Source organism: Molossus molossus, unplaced genomic scaffold (assembly GCF_014108415.1).
Source record: "Molossus molossus isolate mMolMol1 unplaced genomic scaffold, mMolMol1.p scaffold_m16_p_13, whole genome shotgun sequence".
Classification (NCBI taxonomy): Eukaryota; Metazoa; Chordata; class Mammalia; order Chiroptera; family Molossidae; genus Molossus; species Molossus molossus.
In genome coordinates this window covers 71,427,256-71,442,036 of record NW_023425348.1, presented here as the reverse complement: position 1 = coordinate 71,442,036, position 14,781 = coordinate 71,427,256, and the positions used below count along the sequence as shown (strand labels likewise).

The 14,781-nt window shown below is 53.9% G+C and overlaps 1 protein-coding gene across 3 annotated transcripts in view; it reads left to right on the top strand.

The window, feature by feature from the left end:
* The first annotated feature begins 3,053 nt into the window (after nt 1–3,053).
* Nucleotides 3,054–14,781, top strand: part of WT1 (WT1 transcription factor) — a 50,427-nt gene continuing 38,699 nt past the window's right edge. For 2 of the 3 annotated variants that reach the window (XM_036259144.1, XM_036259143.1), the window contains exons 1-3: nt 3,054–3,891; nt 9,487–9,609; nt 10,054–10,156. In XM_036259144.1, coding sequence (XP_036115037.1) covers nt 3,447–3,891; nt 9,487–9,609; nt 10,054–10,156 — 671 coding nt within the window. In that variant the 5' untranslated portion in view covers nt 3,054–3,446. The remainder of the gene's footprint in view (nt 3,892–9,486; nt 9,610–10,053; nt 10,157–14,781) is intronic. The other variant, XM_036259145.1, reaches the window with a different exon arrangement.

Genomic DNA, 14,781 nt, shown 5'->3' with positions numbered 1-14,781 from the left:
CTAACTTGCTACGTGTCTAACAATAGTTAACAAAAATTGTGACATTTATTGTGTACACAGACCAACTCTATCCTCCTGTCTACTCCTCACTATCCTGTGAGGCAGGCGCTAGCATCACATTATCCCGTTTGACCAGTTAAGAAACTGAGGCTCAGAGAGGCTATGAAAATCGTCTAGGGTTACACAGCTGTTGGTTACCCGGTAGAGCTGATTCTCCATTCTCTGGCCACCAACCCCTTGCTCTTAACCATCTGAGCTCCACGGCTGCCTTACCTCCTTCCGCCTGGGCCTCAGTTTCCTTCTCCGTGGAACGAGGTGTTGAATTTCCATCTCTGCCAATCGGTGGTGCAAACAAGATCCTCTGCGCCACTGGTCCCTGCGCTGACGGGGGTGGAAAGGTGGGTGAGAGAGAGGAGCTGCCAGGCCTCGGCAGTCCACATCTCCCCGGGCCCTTCGACAGGCCTCGACCCGCAGGAGGTGCAGGAGAGCGCCGACCTGCCGGGCTGGCGGGGTGTGGACCTTCCTGAACCCCGCCAGACTGTGTCCCTTGGCCCAGCTCAGGGAGCCGAAGGCAGCGTGGCGGGCGGGGCCGCCTGGGTAACCTCAGAGCTCCCGCAGAGAATGTTACCCAGGGGTGGGAGAAGTGGGGAGCGGGGGCGCCCTGCAACCTCAATAGTTTGCGAGTTCCCCAGCGTTGTTCCCGGGGCACCGGGGCTCCCGGGCTTGGGGAAGGAGGGAGGAGTTCGACTTCCTCTCGGGTGAGGCGCTCTGACTCCCGACGCGCAGCACTTTTCGGCCCCACCGCTTAGGACTACGAGGTCGGGGCGAGGGAGCACCCGAAGGTTGAAATGGCATCATACTACAATTGGTTCAACTCCCCTCTCACCCCACCCCATCCCTGGGCAAAAACTTTATTGTTTATGTAAAGGCGGAGAGTTAAGCGCGCTTGCCCTATGATTCAAGAACATAAAAGCTCACATTCAAGCTATACTCTTCAAAATACTCCCTCCAAACTTGCAAAGAAGAATAAAAGAGAAACAATCTTTGACCTTTTCGATGGGAAATTGAATCCCTGGCTTTTCTTAAATGGTTCGTCTTTCCTGTAGCGCTTGGTTGCGCTCTAGTTAGGAAAAACGACTTCGAAGGAGAAATAAAAGTGGGGGTGTCAGAAAAAGGTAGGGTGTAAGAAAGGTGTCTGGGACATTCTAGGGGCAACTTGGTTTCAGAACTCGCCCGACCTTTCTCTACCAAAAAGACCAAACACGCGTCTTCTGCCCAGCCCTCGAGTCCCGCTGCAGGCTGAGAGACGGGGCGTGCGGGAGAGGAGTTGGGGACCTACTGAATGTAGGGGTTAGAAGGAGATGGCCTCTAGAGCCAAAGTCAGGCACGAAAGTTGTGCAGAGAGGTCTCCACGACTTCGACAGTGGCCCGGGGAGCAAGCGGGAAGCGCGTGTTCCTGACCTTTACCCTCACAGTCTCCGCGCCTCCAGGACCAGCGACCCCAAGAGGAGGGAAATGAGCTTAGCGTGTAGGTCCCGAGCCCGCACAAGCTTCGAGTCTTCAGCCAGAACCCACGGCTGCTTCGTTTACTTAGTGCAAATTAACTAAAACCGAAGAGTCAGAGATGGAGAGTAAGTCAAAGGGTTTTTTTTAAAAAAACAAACAAAAAAACACTCTCGGTTTCTTTTTAAAACTCCAACTACCCATCTCCGACCAGCCTGGTGTAAGAGGCCTGGCGGCAACCGGCCGCTTCCTGCTGGGAGCTACTGGTCATCCCAAAGGCTGCGCGTCCCGGCTGCCTCCTGGCTCTCCTGGGCATTTCCAAGCGCCCCTGAAACGCACTCCAACCAGGGTTCCCAGCGCTTCTCCTTGCCCAGCGTCAGATGCTGACTTATTTTGGAAACAATACAATACAAAACCTCAAACACCTGTTCTGAGGTGAGGGTTCCCCAAAGAGTGACTAGGTGGAGGGAGGAGTCTGATTTGGTGATGTCAGGCTCTCGGAGCTCCCCGAACTGGACCGTGGGTCTCTGGAGGCTCTCCTCCTCGGTCTGCCTAACTGGCTCGTGCTCCTTGACCAATTACTGCGAATTCAGAATGGTACTCCCGACTGTGGATGGAGCAGAGCTCGGCAGGAGCGGCTCCAGAAACCAACTACCCCTGCGGGCTTCGTACCCAAATCCTGCCCGTTCCCCACCCCAACTCCCAGATTGGGCGCCTGGATTCTCCGGCAGGAATGTATGCAGGTTCTGGGCGTTTCCCTAAGAGTTTTCTTCCTTCCCAAACCAGCTGCTGTTTCCCGGCTTCACCGTAAGAGTTAGACACTCCTGACCCGAAAAGGTTAAAGGCCCCTGACTCCGATTTTAGGTAGGCGGCAGCCTCACCAAGTAACCAATTACCAGATGATCGAAATAAGCCCGGTTTATCACAACTGAAGCAATTCCTTCACGTCACCCACGTTTGCCTTGAGTCTGACCTCCGGAACCCACAAGGGTCCACTCTCCTCCCCAGAGACCCCGAGATTATGACCACCACTCCAGCCCGACGGCTCTAAGAGCGAGAGCCAGACTCTTTCGCGCAGAGCAAGAGAATCCGCTTCTTTGGAGTCCGGAAAAGTTTTCTGCGTTTTCAAGAAGTTCCCGCCCTCGTGGAGCGCCCTGCCCCTCCCTCCAACCCGCCCTCTTAGATTAACAACCCGATCCCTACCCCCATCACACATAGATGCAGAGGGGACACTCACTGCTCACCTGGAGAGACTCACCAGTGCCCCGAGGCGCCCACACTCGCGAAGGCGGAGTAAGGGAGGTGGGGAGGAGGAGGGTTGTGTGCTACAGGCCGGCTAGGAGAGCTCGGCGGGTAGGAGAGGAGGGTGTCTCCCAGGAGGACGCTCCCACAGCCCCCCGCCCGCCCCCCTGCGAGGGCGCCCCGGAGCCTCGCGCTATGCCTGGACCGGCTTGGACTGCAGTGTGAATGGAGTGGCCGAAACTCCTGGCTCCTCCTCCTCCCACGCCGCCGGCCCCTCTTATTTGAGCTTTGGGAAGCTGGGGGCTGCTAGGCAGCTTGGATAAGGAGTTCAGGGCAGCGCCCACACCCGGGGGTTCTCCGAAACCAGACCGCCTGTCCGCTCCCCCTTTCCCGCCCACCCTCCCACTCATTCATCCACCCACCCACCCACAGCCGGGACTGCAGCCCAGGAACCGGGGCCCCGCCGCCTCCTCACCGCGATCCTGGACTTCCTCCTGCCTCCGGAGCCGGCTTCCACGTGTGTCCTGGAGCCGGCATCTTCGCACACGCTACGCTCTGGACCTGGGTGTCTTCAACAGCCTGAACAGTCGGGGATCCGGGGCCCGGGTGGCATCTGGGCCAAGTTAGGCGTGGCCGAGTCAAGCACCGAACGTCTGCAAGATCGGAGGAGCCGCGGGGCGTCCGGGGCAGAGCTGCAGCAAATGGGCTCAGACTTGCGGGACCTGAACGCGCTGCTGCCAGCGGTACCCTCCCTGGGTGGAGGCGGCGGCTGCGCCCTACCCGTGAGCGGCGCCGCGCAGTGGGCACCGGTGCTGGACTTCGCGCCCCCGGGCGCCTCCGCATACAGTTCGTTGGGCGGTCCTGCCCCGCCGCCGGCTCCGCCGCCACCCCCGCCGCCGCCGCCGCCTCACTCCTTCATCAAACAGGAACCGAGCTGGGGCGGTGCAGAGCCGCACGAGGAGCAGTGTTTGAGCGCCTTCACCGTCCACTTCTCTGGTCAGTTCACCGGCACAGCTGGAGCCTGTCGCTACGGACCCTTTGGTCCTCCTCCGCCCAGCCAGGCGTCCTCCGGCCAGGCCAGGATGTTCCCCAACGCGCCCTACCTGCCCAGCTGCCTCGAAAGCCAGCCCGCTATTCGCAACCAGGGTAAGCAGGCCGGGGAGCGCCCCCTACGCGCGGGGCGGTGGCGAGGGGGCTGTGGTCGCTCGCGGGTACTTCTTTGTCCAACCCCTTCCCTGACCCCAGCTCTTACTGGCTGCCTCCCCAAAAACTGAGGGTAGCGGAAGCAGCAGCCGGGGGAGCGAAGGCCGGAGAGAGGGAGAACACGCCGGCTTGGGCTCCTGACATCCTTGGGAACCGGGCTGTTCGCAAGAGCCGGGAGGTCATTTGGGGCTCCTCCGACCCCTGAAAATTCCGGGACTGCGAGTCTCCATGGGAGTGGGAAGGGGGAACTGATGCAGTGTCTGGATGTTCCTCGGAGGTTTTGTCGCTCAAGTCTCCACCAAACTGTCACATGGTATTGTACTTTCAGACATCTAGACTGGATTCAGAGTGGGACCATCACAGGATGAGCAGCCCGAGCTTGTCTCCGCCGCACCAAAATGTCCAGGGTACACATTAGACGCACAATAGGTATCACGGAGCACGAGAATGGGTCAATGAAAGGGATTGCAACTAATCAGTGGCTTTCCTTGAAACTACGTCCGTGTCTGCGCCTGGCTCCCAGGCTCCGTATGCTATATGGAAGCGGATCTCTCCTCGGTTCCAGCTCAGGTAGTGGCCACGCGGGCTCCAGGGCTGGAAGAGAACCCCTTTTGTCCGATTTCAAGCTGTGCGGGGGCTGAGGCCTACCACAGGCAACGACAGGAGGTCCGTGCTACAGGCGCCACCTCGTCATCGAATACGGGGCTCAGCTGGGGAAAGATTTTTGCAAGCCTTGGGGGTTGGAACAAGGACAGGTTTGTTTGCCGTTTTCAGTCATTGTGTATCAAGGGGCACAGACGGTAGTTTTCTCGTCCCGCACGGGCGCCCGCACACATCTTTCTCTGGGACCAGCAGAGAACCGTCGGGTCGGTTTATGGTAGTTTGGTTTCTAAATGCATTTTAATTGCTTTTTGCGCCGTTGAGAACCTAAACCAATTTGGGTTAATTCGATATTTTAGGAAATACTTTACAAAGGCAATGGTCGATGCTTTTCCTGGAGCTAAATTTGTCGCTGGCCTAAAGACTGGGATGTTTCTGTAATGCGAAGGGTGGTAGAAGCAGAGTGTGTAGTTTGCAGGAGGTTCTGGGGCTAGCAAGGTGCGTAAGAAGGGCTCTGTTTCCGAGATCTCGCTCACCTTCTAAATGCGTTATCTCCAGGTGGTCTGTCTCTACCGTAGCCCGGCCAGGAGCACTTGGTCCACAGGAAGCCCCGGCGAAAACGAAACCGTCTTCCTCTCTTCGTCAGGGGAATCTAGGATCCCTGTCCCTTGGGAGTCTCTCCACTCTAGATCTTTCCTAAGTGAAATTAATGTATCTGACTCAAAGGGTGTTGGAGCAGCTCCGTGTCCCTCTTAGAGGCTTCTCTTCTCTGATCGTGCCACTTCTAATTAGCAGGCTGTTACCTTTGGCAAATCTCCAGGTCTCAGTTTCCCCATCTGTAAGAGGGGGTTGAGATGGACAAGCTGGGTATTGGGACTGGCCTGATGATCTATGCAGAAGCCTGGCTTTCCGTGGCTTGGGGTTCTAAATAGCAAAAGGAGAGCAGCCCACCTAAACTTGACTGGTCCCTCTGGCCAAGACTGGCAGGCACGTAGGTGTGTGATGTGAGTTTCTGTATAGATAGATGTGTGCTGTATGGAGAGGCCAGAGAAGCCAGTCTCCCAACAGCAAAATACTATTGCACCATTATCATTTGAGTCCATCTAAATACATTTTTGGAACCAGGGCTCTGTCGCTGTCTTTGGGCCCCTGTGTTCAGCCTTCTGCAGGGCAGGTCTGTTGTCCAGGATCCCATCAACACAGCGTGGGATGGGGAGGCCAACTGTGGGCTTCCAAGCCAGTGGGCACTACCCTAGGAGATAGGCCTGCTGCCAAAGAGAAAAAAGGTTTGAGAGATGGACACCGGGACTAGACCGTGAAAGAATTCCCCCCTCACCATCCTGAAGAGAAGCCCAGTGGAGAGCTGGCCTCAAGGTTGGGGCCGCAGCCTGAAAGCCCAGGTTGTCCTTGGGTTTAGGTTTGCTCTTGCAGTGAAAACATAAATGGGCTGCTGGTTCAGCTCTTCGAGCTCACTTGGCAGCTGGGAGCTGGGGTGGGAATGTCAGAAACTATTCCCATTTCAGCCCTGATGTTGGCCCTGGGTAGGCCCTGAGGCCTGGAGATTCCAGATTTATTCTCTTGACTTCCGGGGGTTGGGGGGTTTCTGTGGCTCTTCCAGGAATGTAGGGCCTGTTGGGAGGCTTGGGCTGAGGGAAACAAGGGCATCAGCTCCTTCTCCAAAGTGTAGACATGGCCATCAGCAGGCCCAGGCCAAACTCCAGTGGAGAGGAGAAAAGACCTGGATCCTTGTCCCCAAATAGGGCAGCCTAACCATGACCCACAAGAGAGGACAGTTGCTGTCAACCTCTCACCTCTTCGCCACCCCAGGCACCAAACCTAATTTTTTTTCTATTTCTTAAATATGTTTTTTCTATTTCTTAAAAACATTTATAGCTGATGCCTTAACCTCACTTCTTTCTAAACATTGGTTCAGCAAACATTCATTGAGCACCTACCTCTGTGCAATGCACTGGAAATTGAATATTAAGACCAAGTGCCTCCACTTTACCATAAACTGACAGCCTGACACTGGAGGAGACCCTTATTTTTGGATAAGGAAATTTGGGTTTTAAGTGATTAAGTGTGAAAGAAGAGGTCTCAGCTTCTGGCAGAGCTGGGACTCAAACACACACTATTTCTAGGCTATTTCTACCTCCGTTTCCAGGAATCCTGGCCCACGGTTGACATGGATTTACTCTGTCCCACTAAATGGGCATCCAAACCACTATAGTCAGTGTGTGAGAGTTAGGGAGTTTCCCAGGGCATAAGTGGGGTGAGGACTGGGGTATCCCAGATTAAGTGCAGGGGTTTGGGGAAGGGGAAAAAAGATGGCTTATCAGTCAGGCCCATTCCCCAAGACCCACTGTAGCATCGAACCATAGCTCAAGAGGAGGCCTTGGCATCACCAGCCACCCTAGGGATCACTGGGGACCAGCTTGGCCCAAGGACCCAAGGACGCCCTCTGAATACACTGAAAAGGGTATTTCGTTGTGGGACAGATTCCCCGGTATCCTGCTAACAGCTGCGAAGTCAGCAGTACCAGCCGCCTGACTACCTTTCCTAACTGCTTGCTGTCCACTGCACCCCTCACCTCAGTGGGTGGGTGGGGGGCGCCAGCCCCGCCAGGTGGTTCCCTCGCTCCTCCGCCTGCGACAGCGGGGGAGAGAGGTGCAGAGCAGTCTCGCCTTTTGGCGCGGTCAAGGTTGCACTCTCTTCCCGGTGGAGACTAACCGTGGGAAAGGCGCTACCTTGGAACTGGAGTCTCTTCCTCTAGGGTCTGTATAAGCTGTGCAAGGAACCTTTGAACACGCTGCCCCTTTCTGCCGGCAGCTGTGCCTCCCCGGGCCCCCGCCCCCGCGCTCACCGCGCCGGGCCCAGCGCGAGGCCTCAGGACTACGCGCTCTAATCAGCCCCGCGTCTGATAAGCTTCTAATTAAAAGAGCCCTCCCTACTATCGGCCCGAGCTTTCACCACTGCCCCTCCCGGGGGAACTAAAGGAACGGGGTTGGAGGCCGTCCCCTGTCCACCCGAGTGTGCGTGTCCTGTCTGGGAGGGGCCCTGGGGAGCCCCGTCGGGCTTGGAGGCCATGCTGCAGCCGCAACCCGTGGTCCTTGTCGCTAACCGACAGTCCTGGAGCCCGCCTCCGAGAACCGCACGGTGCCCGGGGCCACCGCTTGCTTACTCTTTGGCTCAGGAACGGAGAAGGGTTCGTCAAGAGGCAATTTCTTTGTCGCTTGTTTCTCTTTTATTGGGGAAAAAAAAAGTTTCTTTTCACAATTCGGCCTTCTCTCTACAAAATTGGATGCTCAGAGCCAAATTTCGTTTGTAAGCTGATCAACAGAGGCTGGCCTCCCTTTCCAAAAGGAAGTGCAACGGGGCGGGGGGTTATCTTTGCCCACTTAGCAGGCGAGAAATGGAGGCCTCTGGGGTCATGCAATTATAGAATCTGGTGGCTTCTTAAGTTGTAGACCTGTGGCGCCAATTGATGTGCGATACTTGGCCTGACCTGTACAATTCGGTAATTAAGATCTGCCCCAATCCTTCCTCCCACTCTGACACACGCATTCCCCAGACTGGGCCTGTGGAGGCTCGGTTTCCATTTTGGGGGTTGTGTTTCAAAGATAGGAGTAATGGTCCACTTTCTCTGTCCAGCTTGTTTTCTGGGACACTTGTTGCAGAGGGTCATGTTTTGGACAAGAGTGGGGGAATGGGAACCATTTGACCCACTTCACTCTCAATAATTGAATGGGGTTTGGAGACCCAGAGCAGTAGCTGGGGTTGAGGGGACTGGGACCAGTGTGGTCCTACTGGGAGCCCATGTGAGTGTTTGGGCCAATCTCATTAGTCACTTGGTGTGGACCTCAGGCCAGAGACTCCCGAGATAGGAGGGAACCCTCCCATTGGGTTCAGGGCTCCAGGACTGAACCCTTTCTTAGCCATAGGATACTTTTCCCCCAGAGGTGCAACAGGTTTTCCAGAAGCTGATGGGCATGTTTAAAACAATTTAATTACAATAATCATAGAAGGAGGCTACATTTTTCAGCTGAGACACCACGTTATTTTAATTCTCACCTTCAGCGAGTTGGGCAAGAACACGGATGGTATTACCTTCGATTTCTTGGCAGGGAAACTCAGGCAGAGAACCAGTGGACTGCCGTGAGGTTGAGATACATAGTCAGGGACTCTAAGAGAAACAGGCTTCCTGGCCTGGGGCACGAGGAAGTTGGTCCCTGCAGTGGTAGTCAGAGTGGGACCCACTGAGTATGAGATGGGTCCATGCAGGGGGTGGGGGCGGGGAGCGGACGCAGGGTCAAGGCCTACGGGCCCAACTGGAAGGGCCTCCTCTCCCCACTAGATTTCCCAAAGGCCTTGGGTGTCGTGGTGTCGGGTCGCTCAGCCTCAGACAGATAACATTACTCGGTAATTACTCTCCCCATTTAAAGCCCCTGCCGTTTAACTGGCTCCGAGTAATTAATGAAAGTTGGTACGCGGGCCCCTGATTTACGGCTCCGAGTCAGCGCGGGGTCAGCCGAGCAGATTCATTTCCCTCGCCCGCGCTGCCCTTGCGCGAGAGCCGAGGTGTCTGGTTTTGGGGGAGAGCAACTTTCTCAGCAGAGCGGTTGGCGGTTTTCATACTTCCTTGCGGGAGGTTAGGTCCAGGAGCAGCAGACACGGTAGAAGGCAAGGGTGTAAACAAATTAGGAAACGGCGGGGAGATGCTAATTTTAGTTGGGATAGTGCGGAGAGCAGGTCCCAGGTCACACACCTCGGGTTTGGGCCCGTCTTCCCGCCCAAAGTCTTACAAAGGCCGGTGGATCGGCAAAACCCTCCGGCTGGGGATCCCACTGAGGGGCCGGGCGCTCTTCCACAAGGGCTCTGGTTCAGACCCACGGTCCGCGTCTCCCAGCTGACGCTGTGCTCTCTCTGCCGCTCCCGCAGGATACAGCACAGTCACCTTCGACGGAACGCCCAACTACGGCCACACGCCCTCGCACCACGCGGCGCAGTTCCCCAACCACTCCTTCAAGCACGAGGACCCCATGGGCCAGCAGGGCTCGCTGGGTAAGCAGGCGGGAATGATGTGGGGTCCTTCTCCCCTTCCTCCCCCTTCCCTCCCAATGGATTTCCAACCCACAGCACATTGGGGAGGGAGAAGAGGACTTGTAAAGGGATTTTAGGAATAATTAGCCCAGTCTCACTCAATTTAAAAGAAAAGATCGATTCCGACCCCCCAAGTATGCTAGGGACAACTCCACTCAACCAAGTCTAAGAATGTCCCGAAGGCCTTTGCGGTGTACTAAGCAGTGCTTTGTAAGGGAGTGCAAAGTGGCAAGTTTAGCTCATTGCATCTGGACGCCCCTCTCTGCACGCCCGGCATCCAGACTCCATTGCCCCCAGCTTAGCGTCGGAGCCCCGTTCAGGATGCTCTCCCACACAGTCCCGCCCGTCGCCCCGCACCCCCAGCCCTGGGGGGGCGCTCACTCCGCTCTCCCCGGCTCTCTGCAGGCGAGCAGCAGTATTCGGTGCCACCCCCAGTCTATGGCTGCCACACCCCCACCGACAGCTGCACAGGCAGCCAGGCCCTGCTGCTGAGGACGCCCTACAGCAGGTAGGATGGTACCGTGTCTGGGTCCCCGGGAGTCGCAGGGCACCGGAACGTCCGATGCGGGGCAGCCGGACTTCGGGCGTGCAGGGTGCGGGAAGCAAACGACTCCTTTAGCCCACCCAGCTAGTTAGAGCAAATTAAAGCAGATATCCAGGCTCTTAATTGAGAGAAGTAGATTTCCTCGTTTCCGTGTTCTTACTCTGAATATAAACGAGCGCGGTTACTGTTTGGAATTTGAAAAGAAAGCGAGGCGCTTTGTAAAGTTCTATTTTTTTAAGGACTCTGCTGGGAGGACTTGAGCATTCTCAGGACTAAAGATCAAGCACCAGGTCCACTGCGGTTCTTCTCGCTCCTTAAATCTCGTTTTGGCCACCCACCAGACTTTTCTGGGACTACTTCGAGGGCGCGTACCCCCGGGCAACAGCTTTCCCCCACCCCAGTCCTCCAAGCCGGTTGCGCTTTGTGGATGTCGTTGTAGCCCCGGGCTACAAGCTGGGGCGGGACTCCCCAGTGAGTGACTGTAGTCGGGTCGCAGCAGTGTCCCGCGCCCCCCTTCTTCCTGTTCCCAGGAGGCGGAAGACAGCTTCTTTTCTTTTCGAAGCTTTTCCCCTGTCCCTAGTGCCTTCTCCCGGCACTCGCTCCACCCTCCATCTACTCTCCCCCAAATTTACTCTTCAACTTTGGGTGAACTTGGCCGGCATCCCGCGTCTCCGATAGGGTTGCCTAGTAACTGGTGCACACACCGGTCCGCACCAGGCGGGGAGGTGAGGCGAGGGGAGGGACGTGGCTGCTTGCGGCCTTCGAGGCCGGGGATTGGGCGCGTATTACCTCATATACCACCCCTACCCCTCACCCCGGGGCTCTGGCGGTCCTGATACCGACTGCCCCCAAACTCATCTCCATCCTCCTCCCCTCCGCTCCAGGACCCGGGGCTGACGTCAAGGGAAGGAGGTAGTGAGGTAATGAAGGAAGGAAAAGCGCCTGCCCTGGGAGATTGGGTGGGGGGACTGGCCGCGCCTGGGAGATCTTCAGCCCCACAGGTGGAGGAGGGGAAGGAGTCTTCGCTCCCGAGCCCATCCCAAAGCCCTGGAGTATCCCAAAGTCCTGGCGTGCTTGTGAAATGGAGCCTCGTGCTGGTGTGATTCTCCAGTCCAGTAGAGGTGCGCGTCCGAGCCCTTGCCACTTCTATACGCCCCAGCGGCGCTGGCTTTGGAAGCCTTTCCTTTTGATCGGAAAATCCGGCATATCTAATCGGATCCTGGATTTGAGATGACTGTTTTTCCTTTTCCTCCTCCCACCTCTTGCGAGCGGGGACAAAGGAATGCACGCAGGTTGCACAGATCGAGGTAGAAAGGTCACAACTCATCACCCTCTTTTTCTCCCTTCTCCGCTGGAACCCAGTTCTGTTCTTCAGCACTGCAGGCCCAGAGTTCTGCCCCAAGTCCACCCTCTGGGCGCCTCCCCCTCCGTGGGTCAGGTCACTGGAATTGATGCAGAATCCCCAACCATTCTCTGTGGTGATCCTCCTCCCTTAACAAAACTGAGGTGGAGGTGCCATTTCTCCTTGAGCTGCTCCTGCCCATTGCCAGAGTGGCATTGCTTAGTCTAGTAAGCATATGGGGGGGGGGGGGGTGCAGTTAAAATCGTTCCCATGGGATGGCCTTGGCCTGCTCCTCTCTCCTTGACCCCTGTTTGGTGCCTCACCCCAGGTGGAGAGGAAGACCTTATTACCTGAGTGTGTGCAGTTTAGATGGGCCAGATAACCATCTGGGAATTGGGGGCTGAGAGGCAGGCCATTGGAGTCTGGTTCAGTAGTGACATGCAGCTAGCTTACATATATTTCTTTCTTTTTACAATTTTTTACTTATTGATTTGAAAGAAAGAGAAAAAAATTTCACTCTGTTGTTCCACTTATTTGTGCATTCATTGATTTATGTATGTGCCCTGACCAAGGATTGAACACACAACCTTGGTGCATTGGTATGATGCTCCAAACAATTGAGCTACCTGGCTACATTTCTTATTCTCCTTTCTCTTAAGCATAAACTCGCCCTGTGGAACACTAGGAAGAGGCCCATCAGAAGGACTGAACCACCCAGAAAGAAAGAGTCACGGATAAAGTGATCACAGCAACTTTAATAGCAATTCTCCAAACTGAGTCCCTGGGGTGGATTTTGACTTAGGGTTAAATTTGTGGTTACTATAGAAGTAGGAAAAGTCACTTGAATTGCGTTTTATACATAACATTTTCACATTTTTAAAATCCAGTTTCTTGCCTTGGCCAGTTTAGCTCAGTGGTTAGAGCGTCGGCCTGCAGACTGAAGAGTCCCAGGTTCGGTTCCCACTAAAGGCAAGTGCCTCGGTTGCAGTTTGTCCCCGACCCTGGTTGGTTATGTGGGTGGCAGCCACTCGATGTGTCTCTCTCACGTGGATGTTTCTCTTTCTCTCTTCCTCCCTCTCTCCCTTCTGGTCTGTCTGAAGATAAATGCAACAACAACAAAAAAAGTCCTGGCCCTGGCCGGGTTGGTTCAGCGGTTAGAGCGTCGGCCTGTGGTCCATAGAGACCCGGGTTTGGTTCCCGCTAAGGGCATGTACCTTGGTTGCAGTTTGTCCCCGGCCCTGGTTGGGTTGTGTGGGTGGCAGCCCCTCAATGTCTCCCTTTCACGTTGATGTTTCTCTCTCTCTCTCTCTCTCTCTCTCTCTCTCTCTCTTTCTCTTCCTCTCTTCTCAGGTGAGAATGGAAAAAAAAAAATCAGTTTCTGATTGGCCACTGTATAAAGCCATTTTGTCAGGTTCATCTTTTGGAAATATCTGCTTATCCTTTTTTCTTTCTACATAATTACAACATTTTGCTTCTCATTTTTATATGAATGTCATAAAAAGACCATTTTCTCTTGTTACAGAAAATTTCCTAAGCAGTAGCATCTCCTAAAAAAGAATTTGTGACCCCAGTAGGAAAAGAGCTTGCTCCCTTGAAGTTTGTACTGTCTGAGTCTCTGAAGTTCCAGCCACCCTAAAATCACAACACTTCAAATCACTTTTCAAAGATCAGATACTTCAAGCTGAAGGAGACTAATCATGTACACTGTTTAAATAGCTGTGTAAACAGGTGTTCCATGGTGTTGTCAGCTAATCATTTTCATCCACCTATTAAAACAGTTGTGGCCCTGGCCGGTTTGGCTCAGTGGTTAGAGCGTCGGCCTGCGGTCCGGAGAGACCCGGGTTCGGTTCCCGCTAAGGGCGCGTACCTCGGTTGCAGTTTGTCCCCGGTCCTGGTCGGTTGTGCGGGTGGCAGCCACTCGATGTGTTTCTTTCACATCAATGTTTCTCTCTCTCTCTCTGTTCCTCTCTCTCCCTCCCACTCTACCTGAACAAAAAAAATGGAAAAAAAAAAATGTCCTCGGGTGAGGATAAAACAGTTGTGGAGCCCGGCCTGTGTGGCTCAGTGGTTGAGCATGGACCCATGCACCAAGAGTTCGCCGGTTGGATCCTCAGTCAGGGGCCAAATCCCCAGAGAGGGGCATTCAGGAGGCGTCCAGTCTATGTTCTTTCTCATCGATGTTTCTATCTCTCTTTCCCTCTCCCTTCCTCTCTCTCTCAAATCAATAAAGAAAAAACAACAACAGTTGTTGATCAAGGGACTCTCTAGGTACTGAAGTAATAAATCAGAAATTCAGATGATAATTAGGTATCATGAAAAGAAGCCTTCAAGGTTTAGCATTGCATTGCTTAATATATAGTAAGTGCTTAATAAATGTTAAATAATTATTGATGGTGGTGGTTTTTATTACTACAATTGAGGCCGTGTCTTCTAAGAGTTGGGTTTCTTCTGGCTGTTCTTGAAAGAGGCGAAGGCTTTCTCCTTGGGCTGTCACCAGCTGGGGAGCACTGGGCTCCCTGTGTGTGCCCTTTCCATAGAAACACTGGGGGGTGCCTTATGCGAAGCTTTTCCCTTTTTCCTCAGTTCTCTGGGGTGGATGGCTTGGGATGAGAGAGCGGTATAGATATCTTGCACGTCATGTAGACAAATAGATTTTAAAAAATTGTCTGGAGTAACAATGCCTGATGTCTCAAGACTAATTATGAAGAAATTTCCTTCAGTGTTTTATAAACTTAAACAGATAAAATAAATTGGATTAGTTTTGCTTAATTGACAAAAAAAGAGAAAGATCAGGCATTTTTCCTACAGTAATGATGGATGGACAGATACATGGATATTTTAAAATTGGGTCTGTATGTGGACATTACTGCAGTTACGTCATTTTCTTCTTCCCTGCTTCTAAAAAAAAAAGTTTGAAAGGGTATTTAAATCCTTTTGGACCACAGTGTTTGAAAAAGCATCTAAAATGGGACTAAACTTTAATCACTTAATAACTTTGGGATTTTGGATAGTCAGTGGTCCTTTTCTTTTGGGAAAGGCTTGCTGGTATCTTGTTTGCCTCATTGCACTTGACCCTTTGAGGCAGCCTCTTTCCCAGTCCTCTTCCCAAAGCTCTGTCTCCCCAATCTTGGATTCAGTCTCCCTTCCCGGCATGAAGTAAAGGTAATGGTACATATACGGCCATTAAATAAGCAGCACATAATGTGAATTTGCTTTGAGGAAAGTCTCAGAATTCTCTACTTGTCAG